The following is a 24,541-nucleotide window of genomic DNA, read 5'->3' as shown; positions in this document are numbered from 1 at the left end:
TAATGCAACTGTTGTATAGTATTATAATGGAACCACACCTCTAAAAAATCACATTTTTGGCAGCTGTATGACCCCAATTTTGTACACACATTCTCTTCATTGCCATAATCAATCCTACAAAAAAAAAAAAAAAAAATCAATTTGTACCCTAAATATGGTCAAAATTAGTACCCATCCAACAATGAATCTTGACCATCCAATTGATGAATTTCAAGATCTAAGCCTTAACAAATTCAAAATCACTTTTTTCTTTTTTAGCATTACTAATCTAATGATGATAACGCTATATAAAAATTTTGAAAATAAAAAAATGCAACCGAAGCCTATATCTAACCATCTCAATAAAATGGACGGTTTATATTAATTGGGCTAGAATGAAAACTTTCTAAAGCATTTTTTCAAAATTTTCTTTTTTGTTATTGTTCTTCATAATGAAAAGAGTGTACATGTAAAAATTTGTGTCAAACAAATGTCTTTAACATAGTTTTTTAAGACGGTTGCATTATATTACTATACAACCGTTGCATAAAATCATTCCCCTAATGTAAAATACATATAAATAATATTATATATATACTATGAAAGATGTAAAGTAATTTATTATCGGTATACTATGAAAAATGTAAAATAATTTTTTATATTTTGTTATTTATAAAACGGACCCAACGTGCCTGGTTTAATTTAGACCTAATTGGGCAGGTCAGGGTTGACCCAGACCTGACCAGACGCATTTACAACCGTGCTTGCAACTAGTTTAGAGTTTGGTATGAAGAGCTCCTATCGAACTTTTCGTTTGAAGGCATAAAGGTGGAAACCAAAAAAAAGAAAAGCCATGTGAAAAATGGAAACAAAGTCGTTTCCTTATCCAAGGAAAAGATAAACATAATAATCAATTTGTGGATAGAAGATGAAATATAAAAGAGGGTGTTGATGGCATTATGGACTATATTCCTACCATTTCTTATTGATCACATCTATATATCAGTTGTGGGTTTGGTAGCCGGCTTGATGGATTTTTATTATTTCATCTGTTTAGATTAGTCCTTTCGAAAGAAGCCCCAAATAATCAATGGGGGAGCATGAAATCGCCAATCATGGCGTGCGAGGTGCAGTGCACCATGGATCATCCACCTTCCATTATTGTGATGTGCGTGCGGTGAAAGTTGGGTTCTAGCTACTGTTGTAGTCGCATTCCCTACAATATGTTGTGCACCGTTATTGTACGGTACTTTAGGTGGTATGAGGAAAAGTGGTCCCCCCATTAAAAGGTCAAATTTTGGGCAAAAAGAAATTCCAATCATATTATTTTAAGTTTCAAAATTTGCTTTATTTTTTAGATTTATGATCACCGTGAGTGAGATTATCAACCCTATAACTTTGAGATCTAATATCCATTTGTAAGATGAGAGAAGAAAGGGGCTTAGATACATGTAGCTAAATCATATGACTAATAAGTGTGATATGATTTTTATTGAATTGGATAGGACGATACTTGAGCCTCTTTGACAGCTGCATAATTAAGAAAAGAAAAATCGTTTGAAAGGATGTCAATATAAGTAAATCCTCATCTCATAACTCATCTTAAGTTGCAAGTCAAGGTTTTGAAAAAGATTTATATCGTTCGTCTCAACTTGAACATTATGGTTGTAAAAAAAAAAAAGGATTTCGAGCTTTAAAAATAGTGTATATTGTAACAAATTATTTAGACTATCCATATTGCTTTTAAAATAAGTGTTCACATATTCATAAGATCTGTATCATTTTTTGAGTTTCAAATTTTATTGTTGGTGTTGAAATTTGATTTTAGAGCCACTATAAATATTTATGTTGTTGAAAGTACTTTTCGGAAGAGGATTTGAGATGAGGCTTTATTTTGTTTTAATAATGTCTAGGCCTTGTAGAAACCTCATCCTTAAAAAAAAGTGGACAAGTTTATGGCTTGATAGCTAAAATCCAATCTCACTTATTTGGTAGAGAATAGATGACCTCCATGGCTCTAATACAAACTTCGGACGAGCATCTAGCCTATTTGAAAGGTGGGTCAACTTGGTTATGGTTTAACCTTTCGAAAAAGCCATATGAGTGGTTACAAGTAAGGCGAGCGTAGTATGGTCCCTATATGTATATGAACTTTATACGTGTTTTGGATTGACAATTTTTTTTTATCTTGATTAGTTGTTGAGCTAAAAACGATATCATAAAATGCAAGGTTGCAATTAATATGTGACATTATTGTCTATATGATCACTATGGAATGATGATCAATCCCTAAGCTCATGTAACTTATGTGCAGAGGGACTTTAAAATTGTTTCTTCCATGTGAGGTGAGCTTTATTTGTCTCGACATATAAATTATACGTGTAGAGAGGCATTTGTCCGCCTAATCTTAATTCGACAATCAAGAGTAAAACAACAACATTACTCTAAATAAGTTATATCTTAATTAAAATAAATTAATATTAAATTATTATCTGTTCGATCCAAGATGAGATGACTATCGATCTTCGTATACATTTAACAAGACACTAAGTGGGTTTTCTCATGTCTTATACTGGACTGAAGCATGTAAACTAAAAAGTATGCTTTCCATTTGGTTTCTATGCGAAATGGACTATACAAAAACAACATTGTGGTGTTGGGTTTGGTCCCTCTCCAATTCATTCAAGGGCGGCACGGTCCCTCTACTATTTAATGTGTCTTATTTTTTCTAGGGAAGATAAGCAAAATCCCAACTTTCAATGTTCAAGGGTATTTTGGATATTCTATAACCAATGAAGGGTATAGTGGACTAGAGGGTCAGCGTCGAAAGGTATTTCAGGATTATCTCTACACGTCTATGACGACCGTTTGTTACTGAAAGCAGCAAACCCTAAGTCTCTCTCTCATCTGAAAACCCCAAGCCATTCCGTTTCTGTTTTTCTTCTCAAAACCCTAGTTTTTGCTTGTCTATATTCAGAAACCCTAATTTTATCTCCCTGAGTTTATCTTCGAAACCCTAATTATATTTCAATGTTAATTCACTTATTTTCTTCTGGTAAGCGCTAACTCTCTATCTTGGTTCTTCTTTCTCCTGCAAAACGGGTATTCTTTTTCTTCTCTTGAAAACCCTAATTTTCTTACTTCTCGTCCTGCAAAATCCTAATTTTAATTTTCTTACTTCTCGTCCTGCAAAATCCTAATTTTAGTACTTCCCTCTTGCAAAATCCTAATTTTAGTACTTCCCGCTTGCAAACCCTAATTGTGTTAACTCTGTTTCTGAATACCCTAGTCCTCGTTCAGTTCTTTTTTCTGGAATTATGGCGCCACCTTCCTCTGATGAAGATCGTAATCCATCTGAGGAAGACCTGAATCCGTCCATTAAAACTAACCCCTCTTCCCCCATGGTCTCTCCTTCTTGCTCCTCTTATTCTGATTCCCCACCCCCTCTTCCTCCTCCATCTATGCCACAAAACGGCTCTGAGAAACTTATGACCCCTGAAGAATTCTCTGCATCAAAGAGGAAGAAGCGACGCAGAAAAATCCCTGAAACCCCCGTTGATTGCCATGACAGTGAGCCAGAGAAAAAGCTCTTTGATGATTCCCGAAAGCTTTTTCAGCGACTTTGGACCGATGAAGATGAAATAGGCCTCTTAAATGGCTTCTATGAATATTCTCAGAAAGGAACTGGTAGTTTTCATGACCTAACTCCTTTTTATGACCAGATCAAAAGCTCTCTGCAACTTGATTTCAACAAGAACCAGTTGGTTGAGAAATTGCGGCGATTGAAGAAGAAGTATCGAAATGTAGTGAACAAAATGGGAGCAGGTAAAGACTTCTCATTCAAGAGCCCTCATGATCAGGCTGCTTTCGAGATTTCGAAGAAAATTTGGAGTGGGGGTTTCAGGTCTGTCAATAATAAGAACCCCAGTAACCATGAGGCTTATGGTGTGGATTCAAAAAATTTGGAAAGTGTAGAAGAAGAAGAGAGGAGTGTTCCTGATAAGAAGAAGCTGAAAAGACCTCGAACAGAGGATCAAAGCGTGAGAGACCCAAATGGGATTCAGGCAATTGTCGAAGACACAGTGAGATGTTGCCTTTCTCCTTTATTCAAGGAGATGTTTCAGTGTGCAGTGAATGTGCCTATCCATTCCCCTGGTTTTGGATTAGGGTTTAATTTGCCTCCATTGAATGGTGGGGGTTTGTTTGATGGGCTGAATCTGGGGGCACAGGTTGATGAGAGGTGGAGGAAGCAGCAGATTTTGGAGTTGGAGGTTTATTCAAAGAGGATTGAATTGATTCAGGATCAAATCAAGTCGACTTTAGAGACCCTCAAGTCTGCTGGTAAGTAGAATTGTTTCATGGGGTTCTTGGGTTTTGCAGGTCTTGGGGTTACTAGATATATAGTTGAATTTTTCTTATTCTCTCTCTCTCGGTTTTTCCCTTCTGTTTGTTCTGTTACGAACCTTTATTTGAATAATGTGAAAAAGCTTTTGCCAGGCTTTGTTGTCCCTTTTTGGCCCTCTTAATTAGAGAGGAGGCGTGGAGGTTACTTTCAGCTTGTAAACATCTTTTTTTTTGTTTCTCAAAAAAATATCCTTTCTTTTTTTTTGTGATCCCGTAAACTGAGCATGTTATTGAAGCGATCCTGTTCATCCGTTTACCATGGTATGCTCTTTCTCTTGATCAAGTTCCACAACTCATGGTTTTCGTATTCCTTTATTCTTCTGTTTTTTGATGCAACGAAATATATTGAAAGTTTTTCATTCAGTTGGTGATGAATATGGTGGCTCTTCCACAAATGTTTACTAATATGGATGGCCGTGGTGGGTTTTATGACATCCTTGATATGTTGCAGTTGTCTGTTAACTATTTTTCTTTCTTTATTTCTTTTTTATGGTTAAAATGCAGTTAAAGGCAATATAGCAGTTACTTGTTGTGACGGTTTTCTATGCCAACTAATATTGCATACTTTCCATGTCATAATCTCAGTTGTCAGGGTTTGATATTTATTCACTATTTTTTCTTCTTCCTTATATATGATTAGGTCAATTACAGGGTTTTGAATGGGACTAAGATATCAATTTACACGGAACATATAGTTTGAACTTTGTACTTTGCAGCATGTCCTTGTTAAACAAGCATATGGTAAAGTTTCTCTCAGATTTTGTAGAGTATTCCCGCCACCCTCAACCCCATCACCTAGTCACAAATTTGTTCTCTAACCCATTAGCATTGCATGTCGTTTAAGATAGACCCCTGCTTTTTGTGCAGCTGAAGCATTGTAGAAATCAAGGGGTTTTTCTTCACACTAAACATTAGAAATTGTTCTGTTCATGATGCAACTGGGAACCCCTCAATAAACGTCAACCTGATACTGCATGACGAAATACTCGAACATTGTAGGAAACACAGGGGATGGGAGGATAACCCTGCTTTAAGCCTCTCAGAGTTGGGAAAACCTTAGGGATTCTTCATTCATTACTAAGAAGTCTGAAGAGAGAAAAAAAAGAAGGCTAAGCTTATTTGGGCTTTTACAAACTTAAAGGGTGCGAGCCCTTGACCTCCCTCACCCAGACCAATTTGTTTACCACTAAGCGGAAGCCAAGGGAGCTGGAAAGGCATGAAGTTCATTTCGTCTCCTCCGCCAAATGCAAGAGATTCGTTTTTTTAAGCATAAAATCCAAAAGACCCTAATCCACATAGTAGTATGTTGTCTCCTTGTCCACCTCATAAACAATGTAGGGTCTTATGTCTTGAGTCTATGCAGTTTTGAGCAATAAAGGAAAGCATTCGGATTTGCTTACCCTTGTTGAAGGCTCCCTGTCAAGTGATGTCAAGCCTCCAGCACCTCTCGAAGCCTCCTACAGTTAGGCTACCTAGCACCCACCTCCTAAAGAGGTACTGTGGCTTTCTTTGTGCCATGAGTCCATAGCTCCATACACTCCAGAGCAATAAGGGAAGCATCCAAGCTATATTACCTTTGTAAAAGGTGCTTAGGCAAGTGATTTACTGGCTTCTAGCACTTCTCTGATATTCTTCATAAGTAGAATATAGAGTTCCACCTCTACTATAGGGAGTTATGTAAACAAATGCTAGGGACCTTTTTGGATGTACTCTATATCACTGATAATTTAATTCATTGTTTCAATAAAGGAAAATTGTTTCATGCGGGCTGGATCGCATTTCTACATATGCGGTTCAGAAAGTGTAAAGCATCCATCTTAAAGATGGATGCAAGTAGGTGTTCCATCTAAAAACAATGGAAACTAACAGTCCAAATGTTTTCTACTAGAATTATTATTTTTATTTCCTAAAAATTATTTATTTTTCATATTCATGATCTCCATGTTAGAGATTACATGTCCTTAAAAATTAAGTTTTAAAATCCATCTAAAAAATAGATTTATTAAGAAGCCCACATTTCTACATATGCGGGCTTGACCGCGTAGAAACCGGGTCCTTCAATAAAATCAATCTTGATAATGAATTCTCTATTATTTGGCTGAGTCCATCATAAAGTTATTCGTGATAAAAGAGGAAGTTTTGCATCTAATTTTATCTTTTGGAAGAATTGTTTTCACTTGATTCAAAGTAATTTGCCGAAAATCACATGATTTTAGCCAAAAATAGTTAAAAATAGCTAGAAGTCTCCAGAAAAATTAAATATTAAATAATATTATGCATAAGACAAGGTGCGTACCAAACAACTAATAAAATAAGGTTATGCAACATATGGTAATTTTAAAAAAATGCCATGGATAAAATTAATTGTCATCCAAACATGCCCTAAAATATAATGCAAATAAATAAATATAATGTAAATACTGTATTGTATATGATTATACTAAGATAAATGAATATTTTTGTTGAACTGTTTTTTGCACTCGGATTCCCATGTCTACTTCGGCGTGATGTGGTTCTCTAGGATTCCTCATGAGGCAGCCCGCCCACTGCATCTGGGGTGCCTCCTGCTCCCATTGGATTATTGGCTTTGCTTTCAGGTTAGCTCTATAGCAATGATGTCATTTGTGTATTATGATATGATATGCATTACATGCTAACATCACAGAAATTGTGAAGTCTGTTTCCCTTTTTCTAAAATAAAATAAAAGCATTGTAGAAGTAATGCTTAAGTCATGAACTAGAAGTTCAGATATTGAAATATTCATTTTTTCCGTTATTCTCTCTCTTGAGTGTTCTTGGAATTAGGCCTGTTGTAAGATGTGATTTCCTTAAAATGGGTGTAAATTATTCTCATTGTGCCGGTCTTTTGGTGTCAAAGCCAAGCCAATAGTTGGAAATAGCTGAGTTGAAAGTTGATACCAAACATCATTCTAGTTTCTTTATTTACATCCATTCCTCCTCCTGGATTCCACTTTGGACCCTATAAACCACAGGGAATGTAGCCATACCCCTAGCCACCGCCGCATTTTAATCATATTACTATTCATGCATTAGCTTCATAACCTTCGTGACCTTCCGGCTTAATGATGAGGTGTTGGCTGATATTAGTATCTGCAGCAAAATGATGAGGTTATGGCTCTTATGAATGATGGACCGGATTGGATAACTGCCAATCATGTTTTATATGTCCCTTCCAGGTTCATCACTATCCAACCTGTATATTTTTAATGGATCGGACTATGATTTTCCTTTTAGAGGGGAGTAAATATACTTTTCAGGGAAACATAATAGGAAAAGTTTATATAAGGTTGCCACCTTAAAATGTAGAATTAAGGTGCACCTCTAAAATCCTTCAAAAAAAATTGTTTTGATGTGGGAAAAGTATCTATAATTGATAGACATCAATAGTGAGAACCCAATTCATATCTTGTAATAGATCTTTTTGTTTGGTGCCCAGTGCTTTCCAATTTTTTCTTTTTTTTTAGTGCTTTCTAGAAGAAAATTTGGGGCGCGGATCATGGGCTTAGGAACTCTATAAAAAAAGGATTACTTGTTCCCGGTTGCTATCAAACAATGTACTTAGTATTTTTTAAGACTCAATTTTGTGAATGTGACCCGCTCGATCTAGCAACCAACTTAAAAAATTTAAAAATAAACAAACTTTCTACATATAACCTAACGACTCATAAAAGATATGCATACCTTGACGCACCTGAAACAAATGGCAATGAATGCTCTAGGATTGAGCACCAACCATCACAAACAATACAATATCCACAAACAATACAATATAATTTTAAGGTAAATGGTCTCCTTGTATACAATCTTTTTCTTAAATTAAAATGACTCCCAAGAATTAACCTTTGAAACATTGTCTATGCGCTAGAGTAAGTTTTTTCTTTCTCGTGAAGGACACTCGTCCCGTTCCGAACCATATGTTGTTGAGGAAAAAGGTTGGAAAAGGGTTAGAATAAGGGCAATGGTTTGTACAAAAAGGTCTCTCCTCAAAATTCACCAAAGAGATATGGCTCTGGTGTCTGAAAAACTTTCAAATAGATCATTTTGAAAAAAAAAAAGTGTAGACTGTAACGCATTATTTAGGCAATCCAGTGGATCCTTTTAGGTCTATAATATTTTTTTAATTATAAATTTTGTAATTGGCAGGGGAATAAATTTTAGTCATTTTAAGGATTTCCATGGTCCAAAGTGTTTCCTGGAGACGATTTCAAGGTGAGACTTCAATTTTTCTTCGTAAGGCCTAGGCTATATAAAATCTTAAGATTTCTGATGGCTGAAATGTTTTCTGGAGACGATTCCAAGGTGAGGTTTTACTTCGCCTGCTTAAAAGGAACTGCGACCTTAGTTGTGATTACCACAACATTCTATTACTAATAACACAAACTTGACATTATAATGCATGAGAAATTGGAGAGATTAAAAAAAAGGTGCAGTTTGTATAGAGCTTAAGCTCTAAACAAACAAATTAGAGCCAAAAGCTTCAAAAATAATGTATATCGATAGATCTATAAAAACTTGAAAATCGTGAAAATTGACGGTCCAAAAACGTGTTTCAAAATACACTATCCTTTTTTTTTTTTAATGCCTATGCATCTTGACATCAAGATGATCAATTTGATGATATTTGAACATCAAAACAACTGTTGGTAAAATTTTGATGTAGGCTCAAATTTGATTATTTAGAGCCTCGGCTCTATATAAACTTTTCCCTTAAAAAAAATGGAAATGCATATACTTTTTTTGGAAACTATTTGACATTTCATCTATTTTTTATCTTAATAAACAATCACATGAAATTACATACGATTATGAGTTGGCAAAGTTTAAACTGGAAAGATGTTAAATAATCGACAAATCAGGTGTATCTCGATAAATTTCCTGTTCCCTTATCTCACAGCGAATCCAATCAAGGTTCCCACCTGCAGAGTTTTATGGGCTGGTCGCTTAAGCTGTAGCATCACAGCCAAGGATAAAATCCAACTGTTAACATCCCAGTCTCTCAAAAAAAAATGAAACAGGGAATAGAAACATAAAATAGCATAGCCCCTTATTTTCTTTATTACTACTAAAATCTTGTCTATTGCACAACGGAAAAAATACAATCAATTGATGAGAAAGGCAAGGCTAGTTCTCGCTTGCAGTATGGATCGATCTCAGAATTCATAATCAAATGCCTCCACTCATCCCCTTACTCCTGATATGACCTCCATTAAAGAGGTTCTATAACTCGAAAAAGTAACCAAAAATACAATGGATGAGGAGGCTACAAAAAAATAAGACACAAAACTCTTATTTTTTATGTTGGGACTCATTTGGCACCATATTCATGGGGTGGGGTTATGTTAAAATAATGTTCAAGTCCTGAGCAATTTGCCCAGGAAATAGGCAAATAAATTGGAATTGGTGCCTTTTGCCCTGCATCAATCAGAGGGGCCAATCATTTTATTGGGTACAACGAGCTCATCAAACTCTTGTGAGGAGAGAACCCCAAGGCTCAACGCCGCGTCCTGTTTGATTTTTCACAAATTTGAGGTGAGAAATGTCATTGTAAAATTATGGCAACGCATAGAGAAACTGCAGATGTGTACTTATGCAAGTCCAGTCCAGATAATTGTCTGGATAGAGACAAATACTCAACTTTAAAGAACAAAAAAACAAGGGGAAAGATCAGTCTGATAAAACCACAATTATGTCGATAAATCAAGGCAAAGAATGTGGCCCTCAATATGGTGATAGTCATATGAATGGAAATACCGTAAGGGAAATCAAATTAATGTGTTATCAAGTAAGCCTGCCAGGAAATGGTAAAAAATTATATGAAGGGGACAGATAGTTATAGAAGCATAAGGATCACCTTAAGAGTAGTTCCCTCTCTATGGGCTTTCTTGGCTACAGCGGCAGCATTATCGTATCCGATTTTCTGGGAAACAAACACTCAATTTCATCAATATTCGACCTAAAGTCAACCCCATACAGAAATTGATCGAATTTATAGGAAAAGCAATGTCAAAATGAAGAACACTTACAGGATTCAGAGATGTAACAAGCATTAGGGACTGCACAAAACCAAGTTTTGTTATTTGCATAGAAGCAAAACGAGGAAAGCCCTAGTCGAAGGAGGAAGACATGATAAGCAAAATACTAGACAAAACATGTAATTTTGGTTGAGAGATCACCTCATGTAGGAGTTTTGAAATCCTTTGACGATTAGCCTGGATTCCTCTCACACAGTTCTTCTCAAATGAAATCGATGCATCAGCAAGTAGTCTCAGCGACTGCACAATATTAGTGACAATTTGAAATCTCCTAGCTTTTGCAATACTATTGCATATAAGAATCAAGAAATATAACTATGTTGCAGCACTCGAGCCCAAGAAAACAATACCCGTAGAAGATTACTTGCAATCATTGGTTTGTATACATTGAGCTCAAAATGACCATTTGAGCCACCTACTGTTATGGCCACATGATTTCCCATAACCTGCAATATGCCAGCACCTTAATAGAACTCTGACCATTCAAATAAAATTAAGGAACAAAAAAAACAGATTAGCTGCATGTCGTACAATAAATATCCAGGGGACACATGTAGGGACCAAACATGGAATTTGTCCGTGGATGTGGTGTTATATGTTTCATAGCTTGATACAAGAAAATCCAAACTAATGTGCCAAGTTTCTCTCTCTCTCTTTCTATATATATATATATAAAGTAAGTATACAATCAGACCATTTCCTTTGGGTACAAGGTGGTCACAATTAATCTTAACTATTAGATGTGAAATTGGGTGGCTGCATTTATTTCATTGACCAAGCTCAACGTTTTCAAAGAAATTTTCGCGAACTTTGTGACACACTCAAGCTATCAAATTTCACATCGGATGGTTATAAGTAATTGTGAATTGTGACCTCCTTGTACCAAAGGTAAAAAGTCTTATTGTATACAATCCTCCCCACATATATATATATATATATATATATATATATATATATATTGTATACAATGAGACCATTTACCTTTGGTACTACGAGGTCACAATAATTATGGCCATTGGATGTGAAATTGAGTGGATGCAATTATTCCATTGACCAAGCTCAGACTTCAAAAGAAATTTTTTCAAACTTTGTGACACATCCAAGTTATCAAATTTCACATCAAATCGTTGTAAAGAATTGTTACCACTTTATACCAAACGTAAATGGTCTCACTACATACAATCCCTATATATATATATATAGGAAAAAGTTTATATAAGGTTGCAACCTTATAATGTAGAGCTATAGATGCACCTCAAAAATCCATCGGAAAAGATAGTTTTAATGTTGAGAAACCCTTTGATTGATGATATCGACATCGAGATGTATGACCATGAAAAATAAAAATATTTTAAGTCTAAGAAATAGTGCATTTTACAACATATTATCTACTCCGTCCATTTTCAAGATTTTCATATGTTTATAGATCTACTTGATTTTAACCATTTTTGAAATTTAAAATTTTATAATTAGATATTAAAATAGATTTTGAGATAGTCCTAAGTGAGATAATCCTAAGAAAATTTTACATCAAAATTATATACCATGATAAAATTTGGAGGTGCACCTTACCTCTACAGCTACGGATGCATCCGTATACCAACTACACCCGTATATATATATATGGAAAAGGCTTAGCAACGCCTATAGGCGAAAATAAATAGTGATTTCGCCTACCCTCATTACCATCCAAAGTTCATCACACGATCACAGTTGTCCGGTAGTGTTTCAATTTTATTTTTTTTTCTTCAAATCGAAATGATCTCAAATTTGGAGTGTGTGTTCATAAAAAATAGGAGAATTTAATCAAAATATAAAAAAAATAATTCGTAAAATATAAATTGACCAAAATACCCCTGAAAATTTATGGGGGTATATTGGTTAATTTATATTTTGCGAATTATTTTTTTCATATTTTTATTAGTTGCGTCTCACTAAGATGTACACACGCTCCAAATTTCAAATCATTTCAATTTGTATAAAAAAAATGAAATTTGAAACACTACCGAACAACTGTGACCTTGCGATGAACTTTGTATGGTGACGAGGGTAGGCGAAATCACTATTCATTTTAGCCTATAGGCATTGCTAAGCCTTTTCCTATATATATATATATATATATATATATATATATGGGTGCGGTTTGTATAGAGCCTAGGCTCTAAACAATCAAATTATAGCCTACCTTCAAATAGTGTCGAGAAATGTGGTTTTAATATTGGCAGTCTTTGTAATAGCCTTAAAATATATTTTTATATTTATTTATAAAATTTAATGCTTCAAAAATAGTGTAGATCAACAGATCTATAAAAACTTGAAAATCTTAAGTTGACAATCCAAAAATGCGTTACAAAATACATTATTTTCAAAACTTGAATTCCATTTTTTTCTCATGTCCATGCATCTTGATGTCGAGATGATCGATTTGAAGATATTTGGGCATCAAAACAACCTCTTCTAATGAAGTTTTTGACGTAGGCTCAAATTTGATTGTTTAGAGCCTCGGCTCTATATAAACTTTTCCCTAACAAAACCATATATAAATGCACTAAGTCTAGTTTCTAAAAGGTTGTGACCCTACATATTAAAGTACGGCTCTAGCCATCTACACCATCCATTTACTTGGAAGGTGCAGATTGTGCACCCCATTCGTAAAGGATACGGGGGCTTTCCAGTACCAGTTTCCTCAACTTTGCAGGAAGCTCTCTCTCTCTCTCTCATAGAGAGAAAATCCCTCTCACATCTTTGTTTTCTCTCTAAATCTCCTCAGATAATCTCTCTTACATCTATGTTTTATCTCTCGAAATATCCGATCTTATGGAAGCAGCTGAATCTGTTATAGATCACCAATCAAGTTATCGATCAAGCTCACCTTCCAACAAGCGCTCAAGGCTTCCACAGATCCATTCATGTTGCAAATTGCTCACCTACAGGCTTCTACATTTTTGAAACATATGGAAAGTTGTTGGATACCTTGTCAAGGCCAAATGAAGTTCAGTTGAACACAAGGCTGAAGCCATCCAAACCAGGCTAAGAACACGACTATCCCCAAGCTCAATCTCCCACTCATGCTTAAAGGAACAGAGGAAGATGATGAGTATACTCTCTCCTTGATTCAGAGGAGACTGAGCTTGAAAACCCAAGCCATTCAGCCACTGATTTGGCCAGTGAACATTGAAGATTTCTTGCTCGAAGTCGAAGATGAGATTGATCACAGAATTTGGATATCTGATGATCAGTAGATCTGGTACAGGTGTTTTTTTTTTTTTTCCTTTTTGTAGTTGTGCAAACAACCCCCCCCCCCGGGCCCATTGTTTTTGTAATGAAAAATAATGGCATTTTTTACCTTCGGATGGGTTTTCTCAGTAGGTCTTTCAATGGGAGCTATGACAACTGTGAGTCTTTTGGAGGAAAAGTTTTAATTTCAACAGATTTTCTCTTCAAAACCCTTAGTTTTCTTTGAACGTCAACGGGTCTAGTTTTTTCTTAATCATTGATGGCCTATCCCAAACAGTTGGAAACATCAATTACTTCCATCAAAACCTCACTAACAGTGGACAAAGAACACAGAAATTGGATCGCCCATGGCTTTACAGGGGTTTGCTAGAGAGAACGGATGGGGAGAGAGAGAGAGAGAAGTTAGATGGAAAGAAGGGACATATACAAAGAAGAGAGAGGTAACCAGGGCTTCCAATGCCCTGGATATGCAGTTTCTAAAATCTATAACATCCATTTTACTGGACAGTACATAAGGCTGCATCCTTAACTGTTCATGGATGCATCCTAGGAATAATCGCGGGAAATCCTTTGAGAACACAGATTCTTATTTCTCAATGATATCCACGATCGAGACAATTGGCTGAATCCCGAGAAACCCTTTCATAGGAGTTCATTGATAAAGCAAATCAGCTTTGATTCTTGAATAATCCACATCACTTCTGGTTCTTTACGGCCCCATGAAAAAAATTCATATAAGGTTGCAACCTTAGGTGCACCTTAAAAATTCCAGTAGAAAATAGTGTTTAAGAGGCTGGAAAACCTTCCAAATGATCACCTTGGCGTTGACATATATGGAGATAAAGAAAAAAAGAATTTCTAGTCCTAAAAAAGAAGTGCATTCTATAACAAGTTATTTGGACTGTCTATTTTAAGATTTTCAAGTGTTTATATATGTGCAAGTCTAAATTTCAAGTTATCTGCACAGTTTTTGAAATTTTAAATTTCATAATTATGGCTGAACATGAATTTTCAAGCAATCATAAGGTTTCCGATACTAGAACTACATCTTCTGGCAAAATTTAGAGGCACGCCTTAATGTGCCAAGCTTGTTTGATGGTGACTTGGTGATTACCATCTTAAATGATAGGCAAACACTAGTAGTCAATAAGCTCAGGTTCCTTCCAAAATGCAGTTCAAAGGGTTAGGAAACAAAATGTTACCTGAGCACAGACCATAGTAAGGGCTTCACACTGAGTAGGGTTGACCTTTCCCTGAAAAAAAGTAAAAATCAGTCAAATAATGTCAAATTTACATAATGCACCTGAAAAGAAAAATGAAAAGAGTTCTTGTGCACGAGATTATTGTCTTTTTCATCACAGGGGCACCATTTATCTGGAAATTTGAACTGGAATACTATAAGCAACCTGCATACCATAAAAAACCCAAAAGATAGGCAAAAAGAGCTTACAGGCATAATGCTGCTGCCCGGTTCATTTTCAGGTAGGATGAGTTCACCAAGCCCGCAACGAGGTCCACTGAAAAATGAAAAACACATGAATGAGCTCCTATGTATAGACCCATCTTGAGCAGATACACAAGTTTATGACAGATGTTACCTTCCTAGTAGCCGTATATCATTTCCTATCTTCATGAGAGAAGTAGCAACAGTATTTAGAGCTCCACTTGTTTCAACAAAAGCGTCATGTGCAGCCTGGATGCATATCAACCAATATGCACATTAAGTAGACTGAGAACCCAGTTCCCAGGATAAAAATAAAAAAAGGGAAAGGAATAAAAAAAGGAAATTTGCATTTTTGAGAAGTGAAAATCATTTTCTAATCCGTCTATTAGCTCTTAATATTGCTCGAGGTTAACTCCATAACAAGAAATGCAAGTGCAGGAACTCAAGATAAAAGTTAGGATTTCTTTCTCCAAATGAAGGCTACAGATACAAAGTACCAGATACTAAAACTAAATTAGACAAAAATTTCACAAAACTAAGTCATGTGAACCAGTTAATAGGCTGGGTTGACCATCTAATACCATATACATGCTTCAACCAAGCAATCCCAGGCAGCAGCAAGCAGATAGAGCACATATGCATGTTTTACTCTTTTTTAATCAGATCAATCTTTTTTTTTTTTCTTTTTTTCCAAATTGAAATGGCATGCAGAGGATTCTTGAAATTTACCAAGGCTTCAAACTTGTTTTGAGCTGTCACAAACGGTAAGTTCGTTTCTTCAGCTACTGCAGCAGCAATCTTGACATCAAACCTATCAAGAAAAGCAAGCAATCAGTTGTGTACCTAAACTCATGTCAACTCTGGAATGTACGTTAATTGATCCCAGCAAAATAACTCACAAGGTGACTGATAAGCCACAATCGCCCAGTTTTTCACACAAGAGTGATGACAAGAATTGAGAATCCACAAGATCAAATCATAGTTTGCCTAAAAAGATGAGAAAGGAAGCACAGAACACCTTTGAATACATTGTAGAGAAACAAGTGCCTTATATCCACTTCATAGGAATGAAATTTAATTAGAAGCATAGGAACTTTCCCAGACTCCAGTAATTTTATTTCCTATTTACAGAGGGACTCAAAAGTTTTGCTGAAAGAATATATAAGATCGTATAGTATATATAAAAGGGAAGGATCAAGTAACACCATCAGAAATTTGTTAGAACCCATATGTTAGAAAAGGGATGGCAACAGGACACCACGACTCATGAGTACCATGACCAAGATTGTATTACAGGACATTTATCGACATACACTAACTTATCCACTAGTTAACATTTTACCCATTTGCAACTATTCCAATTCTGATCATGTGTAATTTGATGGCTTTTTGAGATTAAATCAAAGGAATGGGTAAAGCATTAAATAGTTCATCTCCTTCAAGCATTTTGATAAATTTCCCTTTGTATGATAAATCGTTTGAAGGAAAAGAAAGTTGTTCAGCAACTGGTATGCATGCATCACATGCAATCGCACACCACTTGGGCGCATCCTTCCCCCCCCCCCCCCCCCAAAAAAAAAAAAAAAAAACACAAAAAAGAAAGAAATAAATAAATAAACAAAAAATAAAAATCTATTTCCCCAATTGTGAACTAAGTTAATGGTGAGATTCCAATCATGCATGGTTATTTTGAATCTCACAAACCTGCTAAATTACTGGTTGTATCACTTGGAAGATTACAAGAACTTAAATGCAGTTGGCAAATACATAATAAAGGGGAAAGGGGATGAAAGAAGCTAAGGAAGGTTATAGGGGGAAAATATCTGAAGATTGGGTAAAAAATGAGAGACATAAGATGCAAAATGCATCTCTACATCAGCAACTAAGCATATAAAGACCACCACGTATGCAAATTTCTATTCTTCTCGTTTCAAAATAAAAAAATGTATAACAAGCACTTTATTCCCATGAAAAGTTATTTTCTGGCACCAACATAGTTTAAGAATATAAAAGCTAAAGCAGAGCATACCCTTTTTTAGTATTTAGGCCAGTACCTACTGCAGTCCCGCCCTGTGCTAACTGCCCTTGGCAAAGTTATAAACGTAAGAACCTAAAAGTGAACAAGTAACACAGAAGTACAAGAACGTAAGAAGTTGTATCACCTGATAAATGTGGGGCAGGGTGTTTTTAACACGCTCGATTCCATAAAACACCTGTCAACAACACTGAATCCAGATGAAAAAGGTTCCAATGAAGATGATTTCCCATAATGAGGAGGAATACAGAGAATTCTTTGTCCATCGAAAACACCAAGACTCTTGGTTTTACTGCCTTGTTCAAATGACAACTCCAATTATTATAAAGTACTTACTTGGGTTGAATAGCCACTAAACTCTTGGCCTAAAGTTAAGGGTGTGGCATCTTGAGTATGAGTGCGTCCAATCTTTATGATGTCCTTGAACTCAATGGTCTGTATATAGTAAAACGAAATATGAAACAGATTTGATAAATGGAGAGAAAAGAAAGAAACTTATCAGAAACGGATGTATTTTAAGTAAAAAATCACTAACAGCATAACCAAATAGACTATAAAATATGTTCCATGTTTCCTAAAACTACTTTCAAGCAGTAAAAGAGCCAATCTAACATCTATTAATTCACCCAATCAAAGTATGATATTGTCATAGCACCTATAAATTCAAGCTTTAACTGCAACTGGAACCAGATTTTCCTACTGGGGAGCCACTCCCGTTCCTAAGGCCACAACTTGTTAGGCAACTTCTGTTATGAGTTTCATGCCTAAGCACTACCATCCAGGTTTGCTTCTGCTCCCACCATGACGCTGGCTTCTAAAACAATAATAAATATTTGAAGAGATTTTTCTATCATGATTTGGAATGATACTGATTCAACTGAGCTATCTAGATAGAGCCTAACAAAGATGCTGTTAAGTAAAGACTCTGTCTGAATGGTCTCTGTGTTTCACAACAATAAAAATTTAGAAAACAGCCAAATATACGGCCCTAATGGTTGTTCCTACCCTTTGTGGTTTAATTCTGCAGGAAGCATATGTTGATAGACTTTGAAAATGCTCTATCTTAATGTATTTCTCTTGCAGTATTGAACTTCCTGGAAAATTTGAACTTCATGTAATTGATTAGAGTTCCCCCTTGACGACCTCAAAATTTCTCCTAAACTTTTCAATTTTTAGACCTTTACAAGCAACCAGCCACTTTTCAAAAAACATTGCTCATCCAGTTACCCAACTACATTTTTTTAACTTTTTTGTATGACAATATTTAAGACAAAATGCACTTCCTACACATGCCAGACTTCAACAACAAGGCACCAATAGAAAAAAAAATTGATATTCCCCTCAACATATACGATCAACTTATTTGTAACGAATAAATAAAATGCCCTAACAATATTTAAGAGAATGATTTAGAGCACAAATTTCTACCTTGGCATCAAGTGAAGCATGTAACTGTTTCAAGCTTGGTATAAACCTTGAATTCGTTTCAACTGCTGCAGCTATGTGCATGACCTGGAAAAAAGAACTACTCATTGACAATCTTAACCAATTCACAGCAGTGGTGTCCTTTGAAACTTATAAGATAGCACCTTTAAACAATCATCAGAGGTTATCAATAATGCAAATTAAAGTCAGCCAATACTATCAGGTCATTTAACAATGACTAAAATAAGCTTTAGAGGATAACAATGACTAAAATAACCTTTGAGGTAATACATAAGCAATCAGCTAAATAACAAGTAAATGTCACCAATAACCATATGTATACATATAGGGATGGTTTACATATCTAAACACCCCACTCAAACTTGAGCACAAACTGAAACAAGTTACAGTTTGTTAACCAAGTAGTTATGCCTTGCTCCGGTCGTTGACTATGTAAATAAGTCTGCAGCTTGTTCTGTGATTAATATGGGATATTGATGATGTAATCAACTAGCCTGTTCATGTTGTCAACCAATTGGAAATATTTTAGAGGGGGTTCACATGCCAATACCAATAGGCTACAGCTCATCTTGCACAAATAATTCCTTGGTTCAGTAATGAACAGAAGTGTGCACTAATCAAGTGTTACATAGGTACTGACATGAGTGTCGTGCCTAATGCTCTAGCATTAAAAGCTAGTAGCGCAAGATATGTCCATACAAGTGCTGGTTTGAATAAACTAATAAGGTTTTCATTTCATTACATATAAAAGATACGGTGGCAGGTTGGTAGATCTTGCTGCTCCCTCACAAGATTTCCTATGTTTGAAGTGAGCTAGTTTGCAATTTTATAGTCCATGCAGTGTACCCATGTGTTGACACATGTCCGAGACATGCAATAAAGCTCCACATGGAGTGTCGAGACATGAAATAAAGTGCCACCCCCATATGGAGTGTCCGTGTAACACTGGCACTAATTTCCAAGATCTTCAAAGTCACTTCTTGAACCCCAAGAATCTGAATCAAATCCAATTGATTGTGAAACGAATTCCCATAACCATTTGATAAATTCTTAAGTTTCTCTTTTAGGATAATATCAGATTAAAAATGGCGCACTCACGAGCGCTGCTCCCTTAAGGTGAAGACACAAATTTAGGTAATCCTGAAAAGCATTGGGCAGTAGGGGGCACCATATCATATGCATGAGTGTATATATATATATATATTTTTTTCTTTTTTTTTTTTTTTCTTTTTTTTTTTTCTTTTTTTTTTTTTTTTTTTTTTTTTGGCAAGGTTACATGTAGCTATTTATAGATTCATATAGCCAAACATGTGCACACACAATATGGTGCATTAAAACAGTTATCTTTTATGATATATAGTAATTTTTATGACACACATACACGCACACATATAGGCGAGTGGTTTCACATTACAATGTCATTGTAATATAATGAAACCACACTTCTAAAAAACCATGTTTGTGGCATTTTTATGACCCCAAAAGGTGCACATGCCCCGTCTTCATCCTCATAATCAATCCCCAAAAATAAAATTCAATTTGCACTGGAGAAATGGTCAAAATGAGTTACCCTCCAACCATGAATCTAGACTATCCATTTGGTGAATTTCACGATCTAGGCCTTTATGAACTTAAAACTTTTTTTTTCTTTTTAACATTGTTCATCTAACACGATAATAAAGTCATCTAAAATTTTGGAAAGGGAAAAATTATTCTAAGGCTTAGATCTAAGCGTCTCACCAAAATGGACAGCCTATTTTAATTGGACAAAAAAAAATACTTTACAGAGTGCATTTTCAAACTTTGTTTTTTTGTGATGTTCGTTAGAATGAAAATGGTGTATTTAGATAAGATCAAACAAATCACGCTAACATGGCTTTTGAAGATTATTTCATTATATTACTACAGAACCGTTGGTTCCACACCTAAATAGACAAACATAAAGGACCTGGTGGCTGCATTTCACCAAGGCTCTCCTGGCTTCCTAACAGCTGCCTGGGAAAAAAATACCTGGAAGTTCAAGGTAATGCCCTCCACTGGAGGCAGCACAGCCTCAAAACCATGGCATCTGCCTCCAACCTTTGACTGTTGTATTGCAATGATTTAATTCTATCAATTACAGATCACATCAAAGAACATGCCTTGGCAATCAATGTGGAACCACAAATATAGCACAAGATGCTTTCCAATATTGGAACAAATACCAACTACGAAAGGGCTTATCCCAAAAGCAATGCTAGACCTGCTAGACTAAATATGTGCTAAGACTTACAGTTGGGAAAGTGTCATTTGAGGACTGTGACCTATTGACATGGTCATTTGGATGGACAAACTTTTCACCACGCTTTTTGCCAAGAATTTCAGCTGCCCTGTTTGCAATCACCTGTAAATCATACAAACACAATCAAAGGGAAGTGGGTTCCCTTAAGATTCATCACATCAAGTTCCTTTTCAATTATCTTTTCTTTTCTTTGTGATAGATTAGATTAGGTAGTGTAACACCAAGTACTGAGGAGAAGAAACAATGGGCATTAGATGTAAACATAAAACAAAGAATCAAGACTACAAAAGTCCAGGTATGGAGTGGGGAAAAACGCATTTTGACAGGAAGTTATATTAAAGATTAAATCCAATGGCTACAAGCACTAGTGTCCATCATATCGTTTTGGAAGGGAGACATAAGTAGTAAAGTAATACTTACACGCTTCCATTAGCACTACTTTTCCTAATGTCTAGATAATTAAATGCAATGCACAGGGTCCCTTCTTTGGGGTTAATCAAATACTTATACATTTTTTATGGGTTTAATAAGGTACAAAGAAATCTATATGCTGCAAAAAAAGGATCATGTGAATATGTACAAAGGAAGAACCCTAGCACATGTTCAAATTTGTGGTACTACCTCATTCGCATTCATGTTACTTTGAGTCCCACTACCAGTTTGCCATATAACAAGTGGGAAATGGTCATTAAGCTGACCATCTGCAACTTCTTGGGCAGCTTGCATTATTGCTTTTCCAATAGATGGATCAAGACCATACTCCATGTTAACCTGCAGATAAATATGAAGGTCACAATCTGATCTTGCTAGTTTAACACACACATGAATGCCAGGATTTCCAAGTAATGAAATAAATACTTCAAATTACTAACATGTAGAAGACACGCATTCATGAACATGCATGCGCAAAAACCTATGGGATATATGGATATACGAGGTATATCAGTAATATAGGATTCAGAATTCATAGAGTGTTGGAAATCGAAGGCACTAGTTAAAAATAAAACTTTTTATAAATATAATGACAGGGGGCCTAAACTCCAGGCTGCAGAACACGGAAAATAACCTTGGCAGAGCACTTCTTAAGGACGCCAAAAGCACGGATTATGGGTTCAGGCATCTGTTCGCACTCGCCACCAATATCAAAATTCTGCAATGACCTTTGAGTTTGAGCGCCCCAAAGTCTGAAAAACATAAGATAATAGGGAGAGATGATTTATAATTAGTTCAGGTATTCACCAGATCAAGATGCATAACTGCATACAAATAACATGAATGATTGCGAAAGAATAGCAATTGCCATATTTCGATTATCGCAAGTAACCAAAGAACCAGAGGTTTAAGATTCAAGTACCACTCTATAACCACTACTATCATAAAAAATAGTTTCCTGGGTACTTTTTCCACTTTTCTCAAGAGATGGCAAATATTATTTTATAATACAATCTTAAATAGTGTTTGTTATGGATCATGATATGCAGTTTCTTTCAAGGATTATATAGAGTATTAAATGCTTTAAACATAAAGGAGTTGCGATGTGGAAAAAATAGATAAGGAATTGAGCAAATTGCTACAAACTTGTCTGCTGGAACAAGAATTGAGCCAAATGTGTCTTTCTCCTCTCTGAAAGATGAAATCAATCTGCTATATGTGGAACGCAAAAGGCCCACTAGGGGACCTGCAAGCAGCTGGTGTGGAATGCGTCGTGTTGATGAAAGCATCGTCATCACGAAGAATCACCTGCAAAAAATCAGAAAGGGTAAAAAATGGACATAAACTGATGATATTCCAAACTAAAAAAACTTGTTCTGTCACAAAAATTTAATGAAGTAGAGCATGGTTGTATCATTTTCCTTCTTCAGTTACAGTATAAGAAAATGGATTTTTACAATTGAAGAAAAGTGGATTCAACACTCCCTTGCATTGTTATACCTTAGGCCTCTGACCCAGAAACCAAGGTATTCAAAACTCCAAATAATATAATTAATATTCAACTCTAGATTGGAATACTAATTGGGCCGAAACCTATCACTTGAGTTATAAAAAAGTATCACTTGAATAATCAACTCATCAGTTAAAGTTACAAAAATAGCTGAGATTATTTTATTATTTTTGAGGAAATAGTACACAGTCCTCAAAATGGAATACCTGAGAATGTCATGTGACTTTTCCAAACAACCATGGTTTTTAACTGAAACTCAAATTTTCTCACTGGATTTCCTCAATTCTTTGTGTTTATATTTTAATCTTTCAACAAGTATTTCACCAAAAACTTGCTGATTTTTCAAAAAAATAATAATTACTAAGTAAAAAAAATTATTTTTGATCATCAAGTAGAAATTTATAAATCTAAAACCCTCAAGAAGTTGCCATCCTTTTTCAAATGCAGTTATACCTTGGTTACAATAAATCAATAGCATCAAAAAGCATCCAAAATAATCAATCGAAACAACAAAAACTTCAACTTTAAAGTTCTTACCAGATTATGAATATAAAGTTTAAGCTTCGTACTGGGACTAACAATCCATGATAGAGAAAAATAACGCTGAATATGGTCAGTGTATATGCATATTCATGACCAGGTCAACAATCCACAATCAAACTCACCCACTCAAATAAATTAACATGATTTCCCAACGAATAACTATACAAATGGTAATAGAAACAAGAAGACGTTTCCATCTATACAATGTTAACAGTATCAAAAAAATAAACAAGAAGAAGCGAGAGACTAGGAATATCTCATGGAGATTTAACTTGCTATATTAAGCCATTTGATCATAAAAAAACTAGATATTCATAATCATAATAAAAGCTCAAAGAACTCTCGAAGCTGCACTCAAATGCTACATTTTGTATGTGGCTTTGAAATTGCAGTGTGATTTTTCCAGAAATGGAAAGGAAACTGCCAAAATTCCATAAACCATGAAAATTTCAGTACCTGTGCATATGAGATTCGGATCCAAAGCTAGGGCAAATTTTTGGTGATGATTTTTAACGGAGGCGTAAAAGTTGGAAGAAATGAGACGTTGTTTTTATACTGCACAGGCGCGCGGACCAACGAATAATCAGCAATAACAAATAATAGCCAGCTAAAAATGAACGTTTACTCTGTAGACCCCCAAACGTGGGATCTATGTCGCAGCATCAAACGTTTACGAAACACTTTTTCTTGGAGGCAAAATTACAAATAACCCCGCGACTTTCTACACTCTAACGAAACCTTTTCTTTTTTCACTTTTCGCCAAAATACATTTTTTTTAGCAAAATCTTTTCCAACCTAAAAAAAATAAAAATAAAAAGTCTCTTCATTTTTACCCTGCCTCTCCCTCCTCTCTCCCACACGGTCCGGCAATACAAGTTGATTGAAAGAAAAAAAAGGGGTCCGTCCATAATATATGGGCTCCAGCATTTGCAACAAGGGGTTTGACGATTGATAGGTGTGGTTTGACACTGATAATTCAAAGTTTGGTCCGGCATAAATGCAGGGGTCCAGCAATTCGATGGTGCGGTCCGACAATTACTACTTAGGTCTAACATTACACATTAAATCCGGTCAAAATGGGTTTTTGTGTACGAGAAAGATGTTTTCGTGTTAAAGAAAGTAACCTTTTTATTTGTGGGGTATTTGTTAGAAAAGTAAATTTTGGAGAAAAAATGTA

General features: G+C 35.5%; 2 protein-coding genes across 2 annotated transcripts; one reads left to right on the top strand and one right to left on the bottom strand.

Moving 5' to 3' along the window:
- Positions 1 to 2,871: 2,871 nt before the first annotated feature.
- Positions 2,872 to 4,475, top strand: LOC18430143 (putative transcription factor At5g28040). The gene has a single exon (XM_006840305.4). The coding sequence runs from the start codon at positions 3,297 to 3,299 to the stop codon at positions 4,326 to 4,328; it is 1,032 nt and encodes a 343-aa protein (XP_006840368.1). The 5' UTR covers positions 2,872 to 3,296; the 3' UTR covers positions 4,329 to 4,475.
- Positions 4,476 to 9,425: 4,950 nt separating this feature from the next.
- LOC18430144 (fumarate hydratase 1, mitochondrial) lies at positions 9,426 to 24,246 on the bottom strand. The gene is made up of 18 exons (XM_011623568.3): positions 23,821 to 24,246; positions 22,458 to 22,619; positions 21,946 to 22,063; positions 21,501 to 21,650; positions 20,871 to 20,981; positions 18,581 to 18,664; positions 17,489 to 17,587; positions 17,280 to 17,330; positions 17,147 to 17,196; positions 15,847 to 15,928; positions 15,272 to 15,366; positions 15,124 to 15,190; positions 14,876 to 14,926; positions 10,787 to 10,882; positions 10,578 to 10,676; positions 10,428 to 10,457; positions 10,256 to 10,321; positions 9,426 to 9,908 (listed from the first exon to the last, which is right to left on the bottom strand). The coding sequence occupies exons 2-18, from the start codon at positions 22,604 to 22,606 to the stop codon at positions 9,822 to 9,824; spliced, it is 1,485 nt and encodes a 494-aa protein (XP_011621870.2). The 5' UTR covers positions 22,607 to 22,619; positions 23,821 to 24,246; the 3' UTR covers positions 9,426 to 9,821.
- Between the last annotated feature and the right edge of the window lie 295 nt (positions 24,247 to 24,541).

The sequence above is a fragment of the Amborella trichopoda genome, chromosome 2 (assembly GCF_054954075.1).
Source record: "Amborella trichopoda isolate Santa Cruz 75 chromosome 2, AtrichopodaSantaCruz75HAP2 v2.0, whole genome shotgun sequence".
NCBI classification, from domain to species: domain Eukaryota; kingdom Viridiplantae; phylum Streptophyta; class Magnoliopsida; order Amborellales; family Amborellaceae; genus Amborella; species Amborella trichopoda.
Note: the sequence above shows the minus strand (reverse complement) of the source record. Positions and strands in the feature narration are given on the sequence as shown.

Excerpts from the sequence above, each read along its gene's own strand:
- LOC18430143 (XM_006840305.4), top strand. The coding sequence starts at position 3,297 with ATGGCGCCACCTTCCTCTGATGAAGATCGTAATCCATCTGAGGAAGAC.
- LOC18430144 (XM_011623568.3), bottom strand. The coding sequence starts at position 22,606 with ATGACGATGCTTTCATCAACACGACGCATTCCACACCAGCTGCTTGCA. Across the intron at positions 22,064-22,457 it reads ATTCTTGTTCCAGCAGACAA|ACTTTGGGGCGCTCAAACTC; the intron begins GTTTGTAGCAAT and ends TATGTTTTTCAG. Across the intron at positions 20,982-21,500 it reads GTAACATGAATGCGAATGAG|GTGATTGCAAACAGGGCAGC; the intron begins GTAGTACCACAA and ends TATGATTTACAG.